The sequence below is a fragment of the Eulemur rufifrons genome, chromosome 7 (assembly GCF_041146395.1).
Source record: "Eulemur rufifrons isolate Redbay chromosome 7, OSU_ERuf_1, whole genome shotgun sequence".
NCBI lineage: Eukaryota > Metazoa > Chordata > Mammalia > Primates > Lemuridae > Eulemur > Eulemur rufifrons.
The window spans coordinates 73,834,838-73,859,986 of NC_090989.1; the positions used below are offsets into that span (position 1 = coordinate 73,834,838).

Consider the following 25,149-nt stretch of genomic DNA (forward strand, 5'->3'; position numbering starts at 1 on the left):
CAGAGATTGTTAACTTAAAAAAAAAAAGTAGGTATAAAGCAACATATATGGAATGATGTCTTTAAAAAGAGATATGTGTATGTATGAATGTCTTTGTGCGTATGTGTATAAACAAAGACTATATGGAGGGAGGTGTAGGTAGTCGTTAAGTTTTAGTAGTGATGTTTTAGATGGGGAGAATATGGTACCTTGATATTTAAATAAGATATATTTTTGAGTCACTGTGTTTTCTAACTTTCTATAATGCACATAGACAAATTTTGTAATAATAAAAGGCTAACTTCAATTTTAAAATGTAATACTATAAAGTAAACAGTTAATAAAAGGGTAGGTAAATAACATTTCCAATTTTCTATTTTTTTCTTTGTTTTATTGTTATTAACAGGCATGATTAAATTATAGTACCCAGAATTTAGTGAGCTATTTTAATGTTTAAACATAATAATCTTATTATTTGTGTATACTGTTTATACTATTTTTCTTTCTTGCCTTATTAATCAACCACCATGTCAATTATTAATTCTTTACCATTTTATATTTGTTTTGTTGTTCACTAGTTGCTCTACAAAATATATTCTTTTTTATGCCTTATCTTGAGATGCTTCATTAAATTATAATGGATTAGGAATAAATATTTCAAATAAATAAAAAAACAAATATTGTTATCCCCCTGAGGATATACAAACATTTTAATTGAGAAAATGTTCAAAACAGTTATACATATTAATTATCACCATGAGTCTCTGAAATATTTTATTATACAAATGAAATCTTTAAAAGGAAAAAAAATTAACACTTTTAAAACCTAATCAGTTTTTCCCTGCCTTTGCCATGGGGAATTTTAAGAGACTTATTAGAATATATAAAACATGACAGAAAACATATCATAGAATTAAAATGGGAGTAAAAAATTTAAAAAACAAGAAAAAAGAAAAACAAAATAATATGAGTAGGATAATACCCATATAACTAGTGTATATGATCTAAAAATAATTTTAATGTCAATTATATAGTTAATAATATCCATGAGATAAAGGTGAATTAATTGCTCTTAATTCTAAGATCAGATTGGAATTGCTCCAAAGAGGTACTGTGGGAAGTCATGAACAACATTCTCAACAACATTAATACATGCACTTGGATTTCATCATCTCATTTTCACAATATGCTTAGCATTTTAACTTTGAAACACATCTTTTGGTGTCTTCACAAATTCACAATTTAATTTCCATTTTTCCAAAGAGCTAATTTCTAAATCTTTTTTTTTTTTTTTTTTTTTTTTTTTTTTTTTTTGTTGAGACAGAGTCTCACTTTGTTGCCCAGGCTAGAGTGAGTGCCGTGGCGTCAGCTTAGCTCACAGCAACCTCAAACTCCTGGGCTTAAGCGATCCTACTGCCTCAGCCTCCCGAGTAGCTGGGACTACAGGCATGCGCCACTATGCCCGGCTAATTTTTTCTATATAGATTTTTAGGTGTCCATATAATGTCTTTCTATTTTTAGTAGAGACGGGGTCTCGCTCAGGCTGGTCTCGAACTCCTGACCTTGAGCAATCCACCCGCCTCGGCCTCCCAGAGTGCTAGGATTACAGGCGTGAGCCACCGCGCCCGGCCTAAAGAGCTAATTTCTAGTTCAGCTGACATTCTTTTAAGGTACTGCAAGGTTGCCTTAAGGATATTAATGATATTCATATGAATTACAAGGAATCAGAAAACTTCAGATTAAATTTGATAACCTTTTCAAAAACTCTAAAATTTAAAAAATGCAAGATGATTAATTATGAATATGAATGAAAAGCTATTAGCAATCATCATTGACTTCTTTAGTGTGTATATAATTCTATTTTTTCAAAATAACACATTTTATGAGTGAAAATTAATTTTTCAGTAGCGAGTTATGAACTTTTATTTATTTTAATAGCATATATTTGTTAAATTTGTCATATGTCAAATATTTTGCTGGGTTCTGAGAATCCAGTGGTGCACGGGCACTTGCATTGGTGCATCCTAATATGATGCATCCATGAAATATATTTGGATGTTCAATTAATAAATGAGTGAACTCCATGGTTGAACTATTACTGCTGTAGTCTAATAATTTGGCAATATACAAACAAAGTTAGAATAGTGGTGAAATAATACACAGATCTTTTATGTTGTTAATGAGGTAGAAAATCACCACTGACTCCAGTATTAATTTAGTATTTGCCTTTGACATTTAGAATGTGGAAGAGGAACTTCTTATCTTTAACGCCCACCAGTGGCTGATATATGAAGCTATTATTTTCTTTCTCTCTTTTTACAGAATCAAAGAAATAGTAGGTTTTGATATACTGTGAATTTCAAAGAATCGTCTTCTTCAAAGTTATCTAATAACTCATCCACTCGTTGAGAATACAAAAAGTGAACCAAAGGCCAGGGAGAAAGACAGGAGTTTGTAAATTCTTTCAAAGATTAGGATTTCTGGCTTTCTATTTTTAACATATCATTTTATTTTAATATCACTATGTCATAATTTCTAATAGAAATATAGAAATCACAAACATTTCTACATCCTCACATCCTTATATTAAATTACAGAGAAAGTGTGTGGGGAGAGAAGCAGAGAGAATAATATGAGAATAATAGAAAGGATAAATGACAGGAGAATCAAACTGTTTGATTAAGCTAGCAGTTAATTTAGTTGAACATGAAATCTAAATGTTCCTGGAATGATATGCTATTTTATTAACTTGAATATATTGATTGTTTAATTAAATAATATGCCAACGCAGATTGATAAGTGGCATCTTACACCCTTGTGTCTACAGCATACATTTTGGCAGTCTCTGTCCGAGGGGCCACGTATGACTTAGCCATGGAAACACCAGCAGTTGAATAGGCTTTCCTCATGGAATAAGAATAGTTTCTCTCAGATCCAACATCTATTTGAAAGAAATAAATGCAGAGACATAAAAATAAATATGACTCCATAAACTCTGGAAATTAAAAAATAATGCCATTTTATATATTCTTCCCCAAAAGGGGCAAGAATTTAGATACTCAAAGTAAGAATCATCTAGGAACCCTAAGAAAATCTAATATTTTCATCCTGAAAGTTGTTTTTATATTTAAAATTCAGCCAAGTATTTTTTTATTCTGATGAGGAGAGGTATTCTCTTAGTAGTTTAAGTGGCACTTTTAGAAATCCAATATAACATGTTAAATTATTTAACAATAGATATTTGGCTGGCTCTTAGTCCACTTCTCCATTTAACATTAATTATAAATTTAGTTGACTGAGTGAAGTTTTATATATATATATCATATACATATTATATATGTTTGTGTGTGTGTATATACACATATATATAAAAGATTGTGACATGCCAAAATAACTATTATATATTTGAATATTGGACATAGTTTTAGCCATGGATACTTTTTTCAACTAATATACCACTAACAGGGAAATCAGTTTTGAATACTACAATTCAATTGCCCTTGAACAATTGGAATTTTTAATGATAATAGGTAGGTATTTAAATGAACAATATTACTTTGTTCTTGTGAGATGTGTTTCCACTGGGCTAGGAAAAATGATAATGGAGGCAAGAAAGTATGCTATTTTATTTTGTTCTTACCTTTAAAGAGGTATAAGCAGCAGGTGAGGATAGCTCCTGCCAAAAAGCAACCCAGAGACCCAGCCATTCCAAGCCAACAGGACCAACCAAATTTATATTGGATGCCAAGAAATATATTGTGTAAAATCAAAGAAGAACGTTCCACATAAACATCAACAGCATACCACACAGAACCAATGATTCCTGGGGCACCTGAAAGAAAGAGAGGATGCTAAGAATAATATGGGGTAGTTTCCAAATTTAAATCCAAGGAAAACTGCTTACTACCCAAAATAAATGGCATCATTTAGAGAGGTAACAGTACTATGGATTCATGGGCAACTCAACTTTTAGATACCTCTTCTATCTCCTCCTTTTGCTTTCTATCTTGTATATCTTTTAAATTTTATTTCAGCTTATACATAAAGAGAAATACAAACATAAAATAATGCGGTGTTCATCTGGTTGTGTAAACCTAAACTAACCACCATGATTTTCTTTAATTTTCCTATCTTTCCAATGCTATATTAGTATTGTATAAAGAAAAATATTCAAAATGAAACAAAACAAAAAAAGATCACAGAGTCTAATACAAATAATATAGAGAATATATTCATTCTATTCTGATTTTTAAATTGCAAGTATATATCATTAAGAATATTCTATTGTTCCTTAGCCCCACCATTGAAGCTATACCAGCTACATAATCAGCACCTATATGGAAACTATACTTTTAAAGTCATTTAGTTTATTGAGGTCAAAGACAAATAACCAAAGTAAAAAATTGTCTTTATTTTCAAGTAAGTTCTTATATACCATACCATATAAGAATGGACCAAGAAATGTTATTCCCTTTAAATAAAATTTGATTTCCACAAATTAGCCTCTCTGATAATTGACTGGTTTGAAATGATGCCACTAGGGTTCTCTTACTCTAAAGGAATCAATTGTTTGTCAAAGCCTAGATACAAAAAAGAAAGGTGTGGAGTTGAGGGACAAAAAGCTATGAGGGAAAATTAATTTTTCAGTAGAGAGTTATGAACTTTTATTTATTTTAACCGCTGTATTTGTTAAACTTTGTCATACGTCAAATATTTTGGTGGGTTCTGAGAATCCAGTGGTGCACGGGCACTTGCATTGGTGCATCCTAATATGATGCATCCATGAAATATGGGCTGTTTCTAAAATTTGTAGTCCTCAAAAAAACATTTACATTTTTTCCCTAGAGAGTCTGTGGTATCTATTTAAATACGATTTCACTGCATTTTTCTCCTAATTGTTTAATGCAAGGAATTTAAGAAGAACCAGATCATGAACATATGATCTTTAGAAAACAGGGTATAAATTGCCACACCTTTTCCATAACACTGTTACCCACTGGTTTACACTAGATACTCCTTTTCTGAAACTTCAGAATAGATTATGGCCTTTTAAAAATGTGTCTATTTAGCATACTAATTCCGAATGACGGTTTCAAAGCTTTGGCCATCCCTAGTCATGAAGTCATTTCTTCAGTCATTCCTGCCAGAATTTTCTTCAGTGACTTTCACTTTCTTTAAATTTTATTTGCCTTGTTGTTTTATAAAAAATGTGTGTATAGTGATGCCTCAAAAAGTGTTCTAGAATAAAATTGTATAGCCTTAAATAATGTTTAAATCTATTAAATAAAATACATTGTTATATACAAAAGCTTTATACTGTCAGTAGGCTGGATATAGAAATGAAATGTCCTAAAAGGATAAATTATTAAACTTTTATAATTTTGTAATGCAACCTGAGGATTATTAGGACCTTGACTCAACGTTTCTGTGTGAAAAAATCAGGAAGGCCCCAGTTTTGAGTGTAAAGGTTTAGGCCCTCTGCTAAGAGCTTGCTCTGCAGAATCTTCACAGCAGCAATTCAGGGTGGGTATTATTGCACCAGCTTCACTCTATTTTGCAGATCAGGAAACAGATATCACAGAAATATATCTCCAAGTATTTTTTGTTCCAAAGCCTCTATCCACTCACTTCCCTATGCTGTCTGGTCAGATTCTCACTTATATTTGCTTTACTAAATTTTTGCTACTACCAGACAAGAAGATGGTTTTCTCTCTGGGGTGTGCCCCTTGGTATACAATCTTCTTGTACTTTGATTTCTTCAGCACTACACCTCCTCCCGACGTGCATTCAGATCCAAAGAAGATATAATGTTGTGATAGAGGAGGACTAAGCTTTGAAGTTGAAGACAGACAAGAGTAATGTTTCAATTTTGCCATTTCACTAATAAACAGCACATAAAGAAAGTGCTTCCTGACTTACTGTTTATTAGTCAAGCTTAATTTATTAGTCTTCAGAATTCCATTTCTTTATCTGCTTCTTAAGTGGGGATAATAATATGATCTGTTTATTGTTTCATTTATGATCAAATGGGTTGGTGCATGGGAAAAATTTCATACAGGATTTGGCACAATTTAATTCATTGCTAAAAGGAATTGGTGGGGTGGGTACAACTAAGGAGGCAGTGGTTTGGGGCTTACTTTAGGATTTAACTTCAAGAATAACCACAAAGAAATTATTTTAACAATTTGAAATATTATATAACTTTTCAAATGACTAAAAAATAGTTTGAGAACTTTGGCATATTTTGATATGGGATATTAATAACAGCCAAACTAATTCCAAAGCTAAAGAATGTAGGGCTGGTAGTTGTGCTCTTTATTCATTAGATCTAGAAAAGCAAGCCACGTATGATCCTAAAATGAACTGCTTCAGAACAGTAACCTTCTTTTTCACTGCAAGTCCTTAGCAGAATATCTCTACCCCATCACTAGTCCAGACCAGTACCTGCTATTAGTAATGTGGTTCCGGCAACAAAGCACATGCGGATTTTAATGTACGGCTCATCAGGGAGAAATTTCACACAGTCAAGACCAAGGAGCAGGGTGATAAATCCAAATGCAGCTAGAATATCTGCAGTAATCATCAACGCTCGTGTTGCCACCAACTTCACTGGAAGACCAGGGCATGTGGTTACGGAAGAGACAAAGGAAGGAAACGTATTAACTCACAGAGGTACATCAAAAACAGATGACTTCATAACATTAAAATAGGCCCGCCAACAGAAGTCAGAATTCACATTTTTATGAACTTGGACATGAGTACCCTTAATTTTTTTTATAAAACTCAAAAATATTAGGAGATTATTGACATTACTTCTTTAAGCACTGATGATTACGTGGTTTTGTTGGCATCCTAGCAGGTAGCATCCCGGTAGATAGTTGGTACTAAACAAATGGTTTCCTTTATGCCTCTTGCTCTGAAAAGAGTCTTGTTCATAAGTATTATAAGTGAATGATGACTTGAAGCTAGAATATCTGCTCTACAGAACTACCCATTAAAGGTTGAATGAAGATATGAATAAATTATCACTATAATTGTTCAAGTTTAATTGAAAACAATTATTTCGTTAAAATTTGGCATAGGAAAGCAGGATAAAACATTTCAAGACCTCTCTTGCCTATTCAGGCTAGTGGGAGCCATCAGCAGATCTTTAAAAGGAGGAGAATTCATCTCTGCTATTTAAGTAGTAGAAGACTATTTTGGAAGCCACATCAGCTTCTCTTTCAGCTCTTCAGATATGACTCCTCTTGGCCAACATTCCATATCAAGCCTTCGACCTTATATTGTCAAATAAGCTACAGCCCATAATAATATATGGTAAAAGGTCCAAGAAAGAAAAGATTGGGTAAATAAAAGTGGAATAGTAGCAATCATCTTCTATAGTAGAAGCATTTTCAACTGTGAAAGCCTCCTAAACTCTGAGTTACAGTTATGCTAAATTAAAATGAGGAAAATTATGTCACAAATGGAAGGTCAATTACCTGAAGTCAGAACTATTACTATTCTAGCTGGCTAATGAATAAGAGTAAAAAAAATTATTCCTTTCATATTACACTAAATATATTTTATTTCTATAGTGACCTGAGGTTTCCTTGAATTTTAAATGATTTTTCTCCAGTGGTAAGTCAATTTAGGGCTACTTGGCAAAATGTTGCTTACAAAAATGCATCCAATTTTCCTTATTTAAAATAAAAAATAATTTATGATGCATCTGAAAGAGGAAATCAATGTATAAAATCAGTTCTTGCCTTATTAACAGGAGAATATACTATATGTAATTATCCTATTAGCATAATATATATGAGTACATATTTGTTTCTAGAAGAGAATTTGCAAAACCTCAAAATTTGGCATTATTTCAAAAAATTTAAATGTTATAAATATAAGACTCACATTTCACAAAATAGAGGAAAGAGCAAAATATGCAACTCATTAGGTAATATCACTATTTCAACATAACCTCTTGATCACCACATAGTATATACAAATGGATCTCCTACTCAGTGTCCCAGGCCCAGGGGTCCCTGGACTTTGGAGCACCTCCCTTGAAATTTTCCAAGTCCCTTTTCAGAACCTAGGACTACCCAGGCACAGCAGTACCATTAAGTTGGGGTGGCCTGAACTCCCTCATGCAGACTCTCATGGGTCCTGGTCCTGCCATTTGGGACTCTCTGCCTCTCATCCCAAATACAGGGTCTCTCAAGAGCTACAGGACTCATACCTATGGGGTGGAGCGGGGGTACCACGGCCATCCAGATTCTAGGAGAGCAGTTTTGCAAGTAGATGGTTGATGCCCATAAGAGAGGAATTTCTTTTGGGGGGATCATGTGAAATGTGGCTACTAGGATGACATTAATATGATGATTTGTGGGGACTGAAATTATCTATATCAACAGGAGCCACGCCAAACAAATATTTGGGGCCACACACTTTAGGGCCATAGGGAAATGGAGAGAATTATCTAATTGTGGCTGTATAAAAAATAGCAAAAACTAAAAATGAAATTCTACTTCCTCATAGGTAACATCCCAACATAGAGAATAAAATATGTAATTTTCCTATAATACGTTTTCATCTCTATTGTCTTTAAACATATGATAGAAATTTTTAAAGAAAAATTTGGTATAGTATTTGAAATTAGTAAGTAAAAACAAAAGAAAAAATATGTGAGATAGTATAGGCAAAAGATAAAAAAAGGAACATATTAAAATATAGAGAGTGGTTTTCTCTGCATAGTGGGCTGATGAGTGATTTTAATTTCTTCTTGGATAAATGTATACAATAGTTTTTAAAAGTCTGAAATATTGAATCTTTCATTTTTCTTCTCAGCTCTGACCACATCACTGAATTTTGCAATAGACCGAATTTCCATTCCTAGTCACCAAATTATGTTTCTTTGTAGGTAGAACTAGGTTAGCACAGGGAGGGGAAAAGGAAAAGAATTAAGATCCCTTTTTTTAAAACAAAAATAAAACAAGGACATTATGAATTATGTTAAAAAATGTTTCAGGTACCCAATTCCTAAATAGCAGATTAAAATATTTTAGAGCACTGCTCTTTTTAAATGCTTTTATCTGGACTGAAATAGCTGTTCAGGGGAAAAGTCACATTCCAAGGGTTTACTTTAAATTTATTTTGAGAAAAGAAGTTGCCAAGTGGTGCCATCACCCCTCATTTGCTTTGAAAGAGACTATAAACAGTTTGCTTTGATAACAGGACTGGTGTTTGTTGGCACAGTTCAATGTTCTAGAATAAGTAAGGAAGGAAGGAAGGAAATAAATAAATAAATGCTAGGGAAAAGGATTGAAAGAATCAACAATTATATTTTTTTAATTTAAGAGATCTCTTTATTCATAGCAACATGGGCCTTGCTAACACCTACCTATAACTTAAAGTTGAAAGTAAGGAAGACAAAAGAGCTGGCTTTCATATTGCCTGTAACAACGTGTCACATGTGTTCATTTTTTCATCCACTAATCCCCATAGTCTGTGTCCCTCTTTGGCCACCTGTCTCTTTTTGTCTCTGCCCCTATCTCCACCTCTCTCTTGCTTAGCAAACTTTCAGCTGAAATAACTGCAAACTTTTTCTTTGAACTAAGTTGTAGCTTAAAGATACCGCTGAAAGGCTTTTCATCTAACCTGTCAATTTTAATCATAACATCACAGCACTCTAAAAAAAATCATTTCCATTCAAAAAGTGTTTACTGTAAGTCTACTGTATAAAGCACTATGCCCAGCTCTTTGGGGAATAGCAGAGATAGACGGTATTTCTACCCCTAGAGAGTACAAATATATGGAAAAAGATAAAATATGTTACAATATTTTAAATGTTTTTAAAATGTAAATACTTCCAAAATGTTTCAATTCACATTTCAGAAACAAACTCAATTTCGAATTGAAACATTTCAAACTAGACAGGACCTTAATACAGTACTATAGAACACAAAAACCCACAATGGAAACCTGAGCTCAGCTTTCTGTGGCATTCCCTTCCTGGCAAGTAGAGAGGTCTTAGGCATATACGTACAAGGATGTTCCGCATATATGGAATCATATTCATCACAGGTGCGAATCCCATCAAAGGCATTTGTGACACACTCCCACCAGAGGCCGCGGCACTTTGTGCTCACCTAGATGTCGGAGAAGACACTGTGTAAACAACTCATGCAGACACATTTCAGTTCCCCTTAATCAAAGGGAAAACTTAGCTGTTGTGTTTGACGCAAAGAAAAATGGTTATAAGCATGATGAGAATTTCATTTACAGCAAAAAATGCATTTTAGAATATTTTGCCTTAAGCACTGACAGTTAAAGTTTTTCTGGACCAGGGACTAAGTCCATTTCCTGATGGGGGCTGGGCAGAAAAATAAAACATGGTTAAGAGGGATAAAATCAAAACTAAATATAATATATTCAAATATCTATGGCTGCTTCCATCATAGAGTAATTGTTTAACATGGAAACAATTCATTTCACCTCTCTGTGGTGACATTTACTCACAAAAGAAAAACAATATAAAAATAGATAATAATTGTTGGCATCTTGAGTCTACTAGTAACGTACATTAATTTTTTTCATCATGAACAGTGAGTTCCAGGAAGAAAGGTGTTATTTTATAAGAGGTTCATAAATTTAAAACAATTAGCAAAGAACACAAATAAATGAAAACACACTAATAAATAAAATATGAAGGTCCCAAGTCTTCTTTGTTCCACTGACATTATACAAATGCTTAAGCTATGATATGGATGTCAACAAATTGAACGTTAATTTCATACAACTTGACAGGTATAAACTACTTTTACTTGGAAATGACGTACCCATGACTCTAAGTGTCCACTCAAAGCTAAAAGGTATGAATACCCTGAGCCTTCCCATACCTTGTCCATAATCTGTAAGTCATAGTGGATTTCTTAAAATTGTAAACATGCCAACAGAAAATAGTTTAAGTATTCTTGGCAGAGCTCATGCATATGGAACAGAGCTAATACCATTGTTTCTTCTGACTCAATTATGGATTCACATTACCTTGGAAATCTGGGAATAGTTTAGTAAAGTATAACAAAGAATTATCTTGGAAAATGAAAATTTAAGTTTTTCCCCAAGAAAGAATAAATAATAGAGCAGGGTGGGAAGAGGAATGCAAAGGAAAGGGGGCTAAGTTGATGTGGAAAAGAAAGGAAAGAACATAAAAACACTTTGCTTTGCAAAAGAAAATCATATCAAGGAGTATATGCATATGAAACTCTCTGCCACAAGTTCTGCTTTAAAGCTGTGTTGTATGCCAAATAAAACTGTACTGTTTGTAACTCGATCACAATTTTGAATGTGATACCTTTATTATTACTTTATATGTAAAATATTGATAATTGATAATAATTAATAATTCTATATTGCATCTATACTATGAAGCAGCTACTATTCAGCATATTATTATTTTGTTTATTCCTTAAAGGACCTTATGAGATATTATTATTGTCATCCATTTTACAAGTAAGGAAATGAAGGCATAGGGAAATTAAATGATAACCCCAAGAAAGCAGAGTTAATAAATGGAGCTGACAGGATTCAAACAGCAGTATGTGTGTATACTCTTAAGCATCACAATATACATAAAACTCATTTTTTATGAGTTAGAAATCCCTTTACTGGGCATCTCTTTGGTATACTGAAGTATACCAAAGAGATATCTGCGCCCTATGTGTTTTGCAGCACTATTCACAATAGCCAAGATAGGGAATCGATGTCAATGTAGGTATATAACAACAGATGAATTAATAAAGAAAATGTGGAATATATACACATGGAATATTATTCAGCATAAAAAATGAAATCCTGTCATTCATGGCAATATGAATGGAACTGGAGGACATTGTGTTAAATTAAATAAGCCAGAAAGAGAAAGTTAGATACTGCATATTCTCCCTCACATGTGGAAGCTAACAAAGTTGATCTCATAGAAGTAAAAAGTAGGACAGAAGATACTAGAGGCTAGGAAAGGCAAGGTAAAGGAAAGGATAGAGAGAGATTTGTTAAAAGATACAAAATTACAGCTAGCTAGGAGAAATAAGTTCTAGTGTTCTATACCACTGTAGGATGACTATAGTTAATCATAGTATATTATAATGCATATTTTCAAAAAGCTAGAAAGAGAATAGCAAATGTTCCCAACACAAAAAAATGATAAATGTTTGACATGATGGATATGCTAATTACTCTGATCTGATCACTATACATTATATGTATCAAAATACCACGATCACCCCATTAAAAATGATGCATTATGTGCTAAAAATAATAAAACATGAAAGTAAAAAAAGTTTAAATCCATTTTTAAAGAATTTCCAACTCCATTTCAAGCTAAAGTACTCTAGAGTTGGGTATTGGAAGATAGCCTCACAGGAAGTAAGCCCGTCCTGGAATCTCACGGCAAGACAATTATTTTATAAAACCTCACTTTGCCTTGCTCTTTCTAAGCTTATATCTGGAAGCAATGTTTTGGACTTTATGGACGATTATATCTGACCCAGGGAAACATAGAGACCAAAAAATCGCATGAAGAAAATTCATCTTGTGAAATTTAACACCAGTTTCTAAAGAAGAATGTGAACATCTAAATTATGTGTGCACTAAATATAAATAAGTTATATATGCATTAACTATTAAATATAAATTAATACTCTTATTATCTGTGTTGTAACGTTTGGCAGTATCTTACGTTTTTTGAACTTCAATCTCCTTATCTGTATAAAGAAGATGGTAGGGTAGTTTTAAGGATTAAATATTATAAACATACACAATATAAATGATTTGCTCAATAAATAGATATGGTAGTAAAATGCTTAAACATTATAATGAGCTGAGTAGTGGCTGTGTTCAGCTTTACTAACTAACCACAATGAAAGTGGTGAATGTTGGTAGCCTTCAAAAATACGTGTCCCCATATATAACCCCAGAACCTATGACTGTGACCTTATTTGGAAAAAGGGTCTTTGTAGATATAATTAAGTAAGGATCTTGAGATGAGATTATCTTAGATTATCTGGGTGGCCCCTAAACTAATGATAAACGTCCTTGTAAGAGACACACAGAGGAGAGACACAGACAGAAAAGGGGACAACGTGACCACAGAGGTAGAGGTTGGAGTGATGCAGCCACAGGTCACGGAACGCCTACAGCCTCCGGACGCTGGAAGAGGATAGGAACAGATTCTCCCTTACAACCCCCAGAGGAGGTGCAATATTTTGATGTTAAATTTCTGGCCTCCAGAACTGTGAGAGAACAAACTTCTCTTTTGTTAAAGCCACCCAGTTTACAATCATTTGCTAAAGCAGCCATAGGCAATTAATACAGTAAAGACAATTTGTTCTGAACTGCTATATCATGACAGAAAACAGGCCTTCTCATGCCTATCGCCCTTCAGTTTCTCAATTAACAGGAACACACTGGATCCAGTTCATTTTACCTTGAGCCAGGTGATACAGATTTGAAGCCACTGCTCTGTAATCAATGACTGTCCACAATTTCCTACTGTCTAAGCCATCCACTAAAATAAACTAGCCTACTGTGGTCATTCCTGTTATATATGACATTATTTTAAAAGTGGTTTGAGATGTACATACACAAATTCTTATTTTACACTAATGAGTATTTCTGTCTTGCCAAAATAATCCAGTAGTGGTGTCAACTTCAAAGCTATTGATCATTTACCTGCAATAACCATATTTAGAAAAGCAATGAGCTCATTAGAGAAAACAAGGAATCCAATTTCATTAGGTATTAATGCTCAGGGGCACGCTATTAGATTGCTTGGAATTCACACTGAGTTAAGGTATGTGAGAATAGTGGCTGTAATTAACCAAACTTCTGTGTTAATATAGCACTTACTGGAGACACTCTTAAAGGTGCCTTTGTGTACAAAAGACAAGGTTGAAAGATTTTATTTTATCATATTAAGAAAAGTCCTCTTTGTTATAATATATAGTCTTCTTGTACCTATCTCTGTTTTAAGATGGCTTATTAGAAACTCTGTAAAAGGCAAGCAACTCTAAGTTCTTGAAAGTTTTAAGAAAAGGTTCTTAAAAAGCAGACCGATGCTTAAAAAATAATGGTTAATCTTTCTTAAAGGGCAAAAAATGCAAAATATTAGCTAATAATTTTTATCTCACAGAGTTGTCCAAAATAGATGGGTTCAAATTTAAACTTCCTGCTTCTAATATGTAATTTATACATTAATAAATAACATAAAAATGCTAAAGTAATTTGTATATTATTTCAATAAATACCTATTTTCTCTGAAAGTGAGCAGTGGATTATCTCCTAAATGAAGTGGGAAGATAAGTCAGTTTTTCCAAAGTATGACAGTAAGGTAGAAGGCACAAACATGAGCCCAGCAAAAAACTCTTAATCAGTTACAATAGTTAAAATGTAGAGATTTTACAAAACTTGGTCAGTCTGGCCACCTGAACTTCCCAGTCCCACAAAGCAACATTTAGCATGAAAGGAGTAGCTGCTTCCATTTAGCTGGGGCTCGTGCTCACCAAGTTTCTCACAGTTCCTACCCTATCTGCCTCTCTCATATCTGTATGCTATTTGTTCCTTAAGGCATTTGAATTTTCTCCTTCTGGTATATACTAATGAGAATAACTTCCCTTGCTCTCAATGGGTCAAACTTCTACTTCTTACTCAAGTTCCACTTCAGAGACATCCCTTCTTCCATGAGGCCCGCTCCAGTCTTTCCAGCTGGAATTAACTTTTCCCAATCCTGAGATTTCACAGTAATTTGTCCATATTTTTTGTATAGCACTTATTGTATTCTCTTTTATAGGTGCATTTAGTGCATCTGTCTGCTATTTTTCAAACTATATTTATTGAATGCCTGTCTTGTGCCAATCAACATGCTAACTAAATGCTGGAGATACAGCAATGACCAAGACAGACGTGGTACCTTGCTTCAAGAAGTATACAGCCTCTTTTTTGTAGTATATAATAGGTGCTTAATAGAGGCTTACTAAGGAAAAAAAATCTGTCAATTTTTCTAATCTACACACGTTAACTCTCATTTGAACTTTGGAGTAGAAAATGGTTATGGATACACTATATGCACAATATTTGCTTAATATGTGCTTTCAACTTGACTGAATAAACTAAACCAGCTAAATCCAGAAGCCAAAGAATTATTATTTAAACTGGAGAGTTTACACTAATTTGGTGTAATCCTGGATGCCGTCTGCTCAACTGCTCGGGAAAGTGTTTACTAAAGTACTAAGGATAAGCAGGATACCAAAAAGTTTCAGGAAACCATATTGATGATGATTCTTCTCAGATGAGTTAAGGTGGAATAACATAAATTAGTTCCTTAATCTTGGGATTTCTTATTCTGAACTCTGCAGCAGTCTCCCATTAAGACTTCTCTATCCTAGTCTGTGCCAATTTCTATTTTCTTATCACTTCTGAAATATGAACAGCAATAATTTTTACTGTCCTTTTTTTTGTTTATCTTTTGAGAATTAGAGATACTCTAAAATGTTTGGTATTTATCTCTTCTCCAGTTACATAGTAGATTGTATATATATATATAAAATATATGTAATATATATAATATGTGTAATATATATTAAACATAATATATAGTAATTATATACAGTAGGCTTAGTAAATGTTTATTGTTGGTTAACCACTATCAAACAAGATTTTTGTTTGTCCATAGGCAATAGATGATTATTGTATAGACATAAATAATGCATAAAAGAAAAATAAGCCATTAAGATATACTATTTTAAAAATCACCTTGCATACATACAAGAATTTATAATCTTCACACTACTTTACCATACTTATGCTAATATACTTTAACATTGAAGATGCAGCTTGCCTATAGACAGTACTTACTTAGATATATTTAATAAGATGCAAAAGTTTTAATAATACTGTAGTAAATAACATGTTTTACTACTAAAACTTAATATATTTTCCATTTTAATATAAACTGCATTTGAATTTTTAAAAATGGGATTCTGAACTTTTTTACTTTTATATTTTATTTTATGTTTTTTACTACCCTAGAGTCTAAAAGAAGTCAAGACAGGCCTTAATAAAGATGAGGAAATAAAACTAAAATAATCATAATAGATATCACCTTTCCTTTCTACTTTCTTTATGTTCTACATTGATAAGCTATAAAGGAAAGTCATGAGTTTATTTGCTAAAATATATTTGTTTTACCTCTATCTGGTTATTTGTGGAGCACTGGCTAAAAGTGTAAATGATAAAAATGGGATAATGAAAACTTAGTATAAAAATATAATATTTGTGGTCTTCACTTGGTTTACAAATCTGAACTCTCCAAATATTTTAATTTTAATATTTATTGTTTAATTTATTTAAGTTACATACATTAGAATGTTCTCCTTATAAAAGTAAGATCTTACAACTTTGCAATGATTACTGTCCAGTGACAGAGATCAAAATTTTTGTTGACTGTATTATTGTAAATTATTAATTTTCTTTTTTTCTCTCTCCTTTTTTTTTGTTTATTTCTATCTTTGAAACACTGGGCAGAAAAGCCACATTATCCATACCAGAATTCACTCTTCATCAACTTTATTAGATATTCCAGAAGATTATATCTGTACTCCTATCTTTAAAAAAATGAACATCTTATGGAAGTAAAACTCAATGGAAATCAAGCAGGGGGAGGGAGAGGATTGGTAAAATCACACCTAATGGGTACAATGCACACTTTCTGGGTGATGGGCACACTTGTAACTTTAACTCAAACTGTACAAAAGCAATTCATGTAGCCAAAACATTTGTACTCCTGTAATATTCTGAAATTTAAAAATGAGCAAAACATATATCTTGAAAAATATAAATTGTAGCAAGATATAAAATCTTGCTTTAAAAAAAAAAAAAGTGGTCATTTCCTTACAGACATACCTCTTATTTGGGGCTCAATATGAGATTTCCAAAGATCACCTCATATTATATTTCATTCATTTATTCATTCTTTCAACAGATGTGCCAGGTTTTTTAATAGGTGCTCCATCAATTCATGTGAACAAATGCATCATGAGCTCCTATTATGTGGTTGTCAGTGCCAGGTGCTGTAAGAAATCATGAGATGAATGGGAGAATATTTGTAGCTTCAAATGTCTACTGAAAGTGTTTGAAATTCAATTGGAAAGTAAAACTATTATATAAAGGTTCAAAGTGCATGCTAGATATAATCATTTTAATATTTGCCTTCTGTAGGAAAGAATTATAGTATCATTAATGCAAACAGACATTTCAGAAGAGAACCTGATGATAGGGATAAAATAAATTCAAAAGTGAGTAACCTTCTTTTGAGGTAATAAAATTTCAATCATAACTGTTTTTGGTACATAGCAGGTTCTCAATAAAAAATTAACAAAAGATTAACTGAAAATGGAATCCTCTTGTAAAAATGCTTTTTCCTTCTGATAATTTAGAGATCAGTAACTGTGTAAAGAAACTGTCTTTCTATTTCAGTGTGAATAATTATAACTATATAGTCTATATTTAACATATTAATAATAGATAATTCATAATTTATTTTGCTAAATGTTCATCCTTCATAGATAACTTTTGCTATTTGACTGTATTGTCTGCCTCATTCCCCTGGTCAGACAAACAGGAAATAGTCCTAAGTATAAACATGAGCAAACCACAGCTCAGAGAAGTAAACAAAATTTCTGCAATAAAATCAATAGAGAAAATAGGAATAGAACTTAAATCTCATATCTCTCTGCTCAGTGAACATTATGCAAAATGTCATCCTCTTATTCAGAGCAAAAACAAAACAATAAACTGCAAATAGACAATATATATCTAACATTTATTGGCTGATTTGTATTTGCCTGCTACTACAGCAAATGCTTTACACAAGCTCATTTAATCCTCACAAGAAACTTCTGATGTGTGTATTATTATTCTCCTCTTATGGAAGAGGAAATGTGGTTTATAGCAGTTTAAAAGCCTGTCTAAATTCATACAGATGCTCCCTGGCAAAATGAGATTTAACCTCAGTTCCCTCTGACATCAAATCTAACCTCTAAACTTCCCCACTATATGTACACCGTGGAGTACTACTCAGCTATAAGAAACAGTGGTGATCTAGCACCTCTTGCATTTTCCTGGATAGAGCTGGAACCCATTCTATTAAGTGAAGTATTCCAAGAATGGAAAAATAAGCACCACATGTACTCACCATCAAGTTGGTTTTAACTGATCAACATGTAAGTGTACATATAGGAATAATATTCCTCGGGCATCGGGCAGATGGAAGAGGGGAGGAGGGGATGGGTATATAGATACATAATCAGTGCGATGCGCACTGTCTGGGGGATGGACACACTTGAAGCTCTGACCCTAGGAGGGGGGCAAGGGCAATATACGTAACCTAAACATTTGTACCCTCATAATCTGCTGAAATAAAAAAAATTCTGTTCCTATCTCCAGGTTTTGTGCAACATATTAAGGAAGAAAAAAAAATAGTGGGATGGTCAGAGACATTGCTCCATTATGACTTCTATACAAAGATTAATTTTCTTCCCTTTAAGCTCTCAGTGAGTGAATTCAGTATCCTTCCAATTGCCCCAAATCAATAAGGTGGATTTCAACTTCGTTTTCTTTCTTTTCATCACTTTCTTTCCCACATGCAGTTGATTACAAACCACATCAATTTAAGTGCTTTAGAGTTTCCCCATATCTTTACATACCTCTTCATATTTGCTGCCACTCTAGTTCAGACCACCATTGTTTCCCTCCTGATCTATGGTAAAAGTCTCCTAACTGATCTCCCCATACCTCATTTTACACCTTCCAACCACTCCCCACAAACAGGCAGAATGATTGATCTTTCTAAAAAGCACATACCTGTTTGCTTAGAGTAAAGCCCCCTTGTTTATGGTGGAAGATCTATATTTTACATGATATGCAAAGCCCTTGATGACCTAGCTTCTATATTTCCCGCCACACTGGAAACTCTTACCATGCTGAAATATACACAATGCCACAAACATACAGTGCTCTCATATCTAGAGCTCAGTGCATACAATTTCCTGTGCTTGGAGTATTCTCTATTTCTCCTGCCTCACTCATCTGTCCTTCAAGTCCTAGTTCAGATACCTCTTCTTTTGGGTAGCCTTCACTGATTATCCAAGACCGGGTGAGTGCCCATTTGGAGTTATTCCCACAGCACTTGCCACATCATGCTAAAACTATCAGTTCACCTATCTGTGTCCCTCACTGCACTAGGAGCAACATAAGGAAGCTCTAAGTCTCATTTTCCTTTATAACCCTGTACTTATCAAAGTGCCAGGTATACAGAAGGTTTCAAGGAATATTTGTGAAATGAAGGAAGATGGAAATAAAGAAAAGAGATAGAGAAATGGAGGGATAGAGATGAAGGAGGAGAAAGGGCAAAAAGAAAAAGGAGAAAGGAAGAAAAGAGTAGGAGGGATAGAAAAGGGAGAAAAGGAGAGAGGAGAAGAAAGAGGAAGGAAGGAAGGAGCAACGGGAGGAAGAAAGGAGGAAAGGAGGGTGGAAGGAAGGAAGGGAGAGTGTATAAAGTTATAGAAAAATGGAGAATATTCACACTAGACTCCTAATGGAATTGTCTGGGAAGGCTCTAGACAGCATCAGTCCTTCAGTTATTAGCCAACTCTCTGCAGTTGGACACATGGTCATGAAGTTCTGCTGTTAAAGAAAATAAAGACTGGAAAGGAACTTAGAAACAACTAAGTTTAACTTTACCTTATAATTGAGGAAACAGCTGAAGACAAACTATTAAGTTACTTCATAAAAGATAGTTAATGTGGGTTAAGATGGAAACATAGGCTTGAAAAATCTCAAAACCCAAGTTTTCTTCCCCACATTAGTCTTCCAAGAGCTCCAGTTGAGTCAATGACACAAGCAGGTGGTAGCTCAGAGCCTTTGGTCCCTGATTTGGGGCTGTATACACTGCAATTCCATGAACTATTTTTTTTTTCCCTAAGATTTGTACTTAATACAAAGAACTTCACTCTGCCAGGCAGGTAAACTATGGTAAGACGCAGAATATATGAGCTCTTTCTGCCTCTTGCTAGTGTCGCTCACCTTAACTCTCTAACAAGCCTGGAGCTTTTCCTCACTCTGCACTTCTGCCATATAGTCCTCTTCTCCCAAATGACCCTGTTGTCATTTCTACCTTTTGAAATCCTTTGCATCCTTTTGAATCTTTGCTCAAATGTCTTTGCTTCCATAAGACCTGCTTCAGTGTCCCTAACAGGATCACTGTATATTTTTCTGCTTCAATGATACCTTGTTCATTTCTTTCTCAAAATATGAATTGACCTATGCCTCTTTTTACAGTTTCATGTGTGCCTATTTTCCCCTAACTAAATGTACAGTTCTGTAAGGCAGGACCCACTCTTGCTTTGTCTTTGCCTCCCCTAGTAGGGTTAGCATAGTATCTTCTGTGGACACATATTTTATATTTCTGTTATGTTGAATTGAACCACAGAATCCATCTTCCAACTCTCATGCCTGTATCATCCTAGAATAGTAACAAAGATTGAAATTCATAATACTTCTTGTTTAAATTTTCCATGTGTATGCTTTTAAAACACACACACACATTTTTGTGTTGTTTGTGCAACAATTTTTAAATGTGAGATATTATATGGACAAAAAGGTGATATATAAATGGGGAAGGGGGCAAGGAGGAAGAGAAGTATAGTTCAACTAGTGAGTATCAGAACCTTCGGATTTGTGAACAATAGTATGACTTTATATCCTGGCCAATTGAAGTAGCAATTATTATGAGAGATTCCTCTCTGATTAACAATATTGAGAAATAAAGAGATGGTTGAAAGAGAAGGGGGCCTGATTTGTTATGGGGTTCTTCTTACAATGTGGAGGCTTCTTGGGGACTAGTCTATCAATACATTTCAAGTACAGAAAATGAGAAAGAAGCTAAGAAATACTAACTCTTGTCCAAGATTAGCAAGGATTTACTTGAGGTGAATAACCCGAACTGCTCATTCCATTCATTTTAACTAGACGTATTCTTGCACAGGACAGATGGCAAATTGGCTGGATGTACTAAAATGCAAGAAGGAGCTTTAAATGCCAGCACTCCCAATATCTTTCTCTCTCTGCAAGGTTTGACCCTTTCTAAAATTCTATTTCTTATCAAGTGAAGTTAGCAATTATGTTAGCTTAAGCAGAAAGACTTTCAAATTGTTTTAGAAAACATTTTAATAATGTCTTTAGATAGGATTTAGCATTTTTTTTACATTTTTAAAAACATACTTTTAAGTATTCTCAAGTCCAGCATATTTCTGCATTAATCACCTACCACTGGCAGTGTAGATAATGGCAAACTAATGGCAGCAGGAGGTTTTATCTGCACTTTTCCCTGAGCACTGTTCAAAGGGCATTTTTTTTTCATTCACTACTTATACTCATTGCCAGATAAAATGCATCAGTAGACTCACTTATAGCAGACATTCTTTATAGGACTTCAATTCTATCACAATTTTTTAGAAGTGTAATTTTCTAGCACTAAAGAGGTATTTATAACTCCTTGGTTTTGAAATGCTATGTAGAAGTCAGAGGAAAATTAAAGGAAAAAGTAAACAGCAAAAATAATGCACAGCAAAATAGGAAGATTATTACTTTCTATTTCTAACTCCAACTTGAGAATCTAATAAAGAAAATTAGAAGAAAAATATATAAACTCACGCTTGAGTATTTTCCCTAAACTTCACAGAGGTGGCATTAGAGCGTTTATTAGGGTAAATTGTCCCCTTCAGGATGCACATAAAAGAGCAAATTGTGTTGCTCTATACTCTTTGTTTGAGCTTCTGAAATACTGTTTCTTTTTCTTACCTACACTTTCCTAAACCCTGTTAATGAATAGCAGTTGATTTTGAAGATTTGATTTTTTTCACTCAGTTCTAACTCTCTCAGATTTCTATGGCCACAGAAAATGCTTTTGCACTTCAAAATTACTTCTTTCTGCTTCTCTAGTGAGAAAAATAAAATCTTCAAATGTGAACCCACTCACTCATCTCCTGCACAATAGTCAGTTCCCAAGAGCAACTGATTTTTAAGAGAGGATTTCTTAAATCCATGTCTATCCCCTTTACGTTGGGATGCACTGGAAAGCTTCTTTCTCTCTCAGGATATTTATTTCTACTTGGAAATTCATTAAGATAACATTTTTCTATTGCATAAAAATTGGGTAAGTTTTATATGCCTTGCATTTGATTACTCAATCTGTTAGATTATTATCACTCTTATTTAATAAATCCATCTCACTACTCTTAATACTGTCATCAAGTTAAATTTATCTTTGAAGGAAAGGGAGTTACTGAAACGTTATTCAATCTGGTATATGCAGCAATGGAAGAGGTGGACTTCTGGAGGTCACAGTGGCAGGGATTATTTAATTACCCTGGTGTAAATTTATCCTTATGAAAAATAGAGGGACTATTTAGTTACCTCATCTGTGTAATGGGATAACAATAAGACCTGCCTCATAAAATAGCTATGAGGATTAAATGAGCTGATAATGTACAGACTCAATAGTAGTCAATCAGCCCACGTTGCCTATTTTTGCTATTATTAGTCTTCATAAACACACTGAGTTTTGTATATGGCAGTGGGACTTAGAGAAAATTTGGACTGGCTGGGGTCAGAAAAAAAGTCGCTGACTCCTTACCTCCAGGGAATCATCAGCGTTCACCATCCAACAGTCTGTCCAGGTGGCCACAATCAAAAACCCAGCAGAGAAAAAGGCAAAGAAGCAAGCGACATATGGAAGAAGATCCCTCATCGTGGCGAGTAGCCAGTCTGGAAGGCAACATGGGCAGATATCACCTTGGGCCCATTCAGGTAGCTGGAACGCTGTCGGTCTTCTGTGTTTCTAGTACCTGGGGATGTGAAAATACCAGTCTTTTACTTTTTCTCACACCCCCTGCAGGCGTCTTAAGTTGCAGTAAGAATAATACAAACAGGCTGTAACCAACAGTGGGGTCCTGCAGGTCATTATCCGACGCAACCAACCTCCAATCAGAAGCCAGGTCAGTGAAAGGACTGAGTGTGCTTTGGGTGGGGAAGAGAAGGAGCCCTGGTAATGTTTTCTGCCCCAACTGTGAGCTGATGCAAGATGATGGTCACCCAGAGGCACATGCCACCTCCAAGATGGAGGGAAGGAGGAAGGGTCCCACCCTGTGCTAGAGTCTGTAAACTGATCTTTCTCAGGTCCTCTAGGGAAAGTGAGCTATTCTCCTCCCCCTCAGAAGAAGGCTACACGGTTGACTGAGTCTTATTTTATTGTTAGGACTACTTTAATATTCACTGACTACCTTAGACAGACAGGCCACTGGTGAAACTATGCTAAACAAGCGCTTGCTCAAGGGAGTTTGCATTCCAAAGTCTTGGGCAGAACAGCCCCATGAAGGATTTCCAGCACCTGGGCAGCAGGTACAGCCAAGGCTCCTGACCTTTCAGCAGCAGAGAATGGACACAAGTGTGCATTTTAATCCACACTGCTCTAGATGCAAACCCTTGCTCTGAAGCTTATGGGATGAGAGCTCTTGGGCTGCAGTTTCTGTAAAATGCTGGTATGATACCTTCTTCATAAGATGCCTATGAGGATCAAATGATATTGTATCTATAAATCATTTAGAATAGTGTCTAAATGGTAAATATTAACATGACAAAGAACGTCCTATATTACCAATATTTAAAAATGTGTCCAATGAAAAAACCTATTTATATTAGGCAAAAAGATAATTTAAAAAAAAAAAAGTTTTTGATATAGCAAGGGAAACTGGAGTTTTACCTACACCTAAATGGGTAGCCTTAATGGATATAAATATTTCATAACCAATATTCCTCTAAAAATACTTTTAAAAGCACATATAATATATTGTTGTTTTATCTACATCAGATTTCTCTATATTAAAATAATATTTTGAATGATAATAGTAGAAAAGTTTTTTGATATGATTCTTGATGCAAGAGAGAATGAGAAGGGAGGACAAACAGAAAAGGGGAGCTAGACAGAGGAGGGGGACAAGGAAAAAGATTAGAAATAGTTCATTAGTCTGGAAAGAATCAGCTACAAAGATAATTATTTTAGTAACAGCTCATAAAGGGATTACTTTTTTCTATTTAATAATGATTTGGTCATAGTGTTTAGTATAAAAGGATAAAATCAGTATTGATATAGCATTTTTCCAAGAGTACATTAAAATAATAAACTTTTGTGACAACTTTGTTGTTTCTAATTTTAATTCATTTTTATCCAAGTATATAAAATGTAGATTTAAATATAAAAGCTGGATGAAAAACCATATGTAGACTATAAGCCCAATTACTGCTATACATAGGATCTACAATCATCCCCCATAATATGGGGTTTCCCTTTTTGAGATTTCAGTTACCCATAGGGAACCATCATCAAAAAATATTACATGGAAAACTTCAGAAATAAACAATTTATAAGTCATAAAGTGTGCACCATTCTGAGTATCATGATGAAATCTCAAGACATCCCACTCTATCCTGCCCAGGGAGGTGAATCATCCCTTTGTCTGGCATATCCACACTGCATACATTACCCTCCCCTTAGTCACTTAGCAGCAGTCTTGTCAGATCCACCACATACGGTGCGTATGGAGTCTGATGCTATCCTTGGTTTCAGGCATCCACTGGGAGTCTTGGAAGGTATTCCCCAGGGATAAGAGGGTACTACTCTATACATTAACATTAGTTATCACTACTTTGTGAGGTTCACTTTATATATTTTATTTGACTTTTATTATAGATGCCTTTCATTTTACTTATTTTATTTATTTTACTTGACAGTTAGAAAAAAATAATATGTATTTTTTAAAGTGCTCACTCAAAGAATGTAATTACCCATGGCATATACGTACACACATGCTGCTTTGGTGAGTCACAAGTGAATATTTCCCTGTGCCCTAAAACCTAACATACTAATGCTCTATTGATCTGGGAGAGCAAACCAATTCCAAAAGCACATTCCCATTACAGGAAAAGTCCTGAATTTAGCTGCTAGCTTTCCACCCAGGGACCTTTCACAATGTAATTTTCTTGCTAACAGTGCACCCAAGGGCAGTGTTTCTTAAATGT

The 25,149-nt window shown here is 34.1% G+C and overlaps 1 protein-coding gene across 1 annotated transcript; it reads right to left on the minus strand.

The window, feature by feature from the left end:
* Window positions 1–2,786: 2,786 nt before the first annotated feature.
* Window positions 2,787–23,035, minus strand: CLDN16 (claudin 16). Its single transcript, XM_069472784.1, is given in 7 exon segments — window positions 2,787–2,920; window positions 3,620–3,811; window positions 6,424–6,588; window positions 10,007–10,109; window positions 22,709–22,888; window positions 22,890–22,963; window positions 22,966–23,035. Coding segments are annotated over 7 exon segments (918 nt in total).
* Between the last annotated feature and the right edge of the window lie 2,114 nt (window positions 23,036–25,149).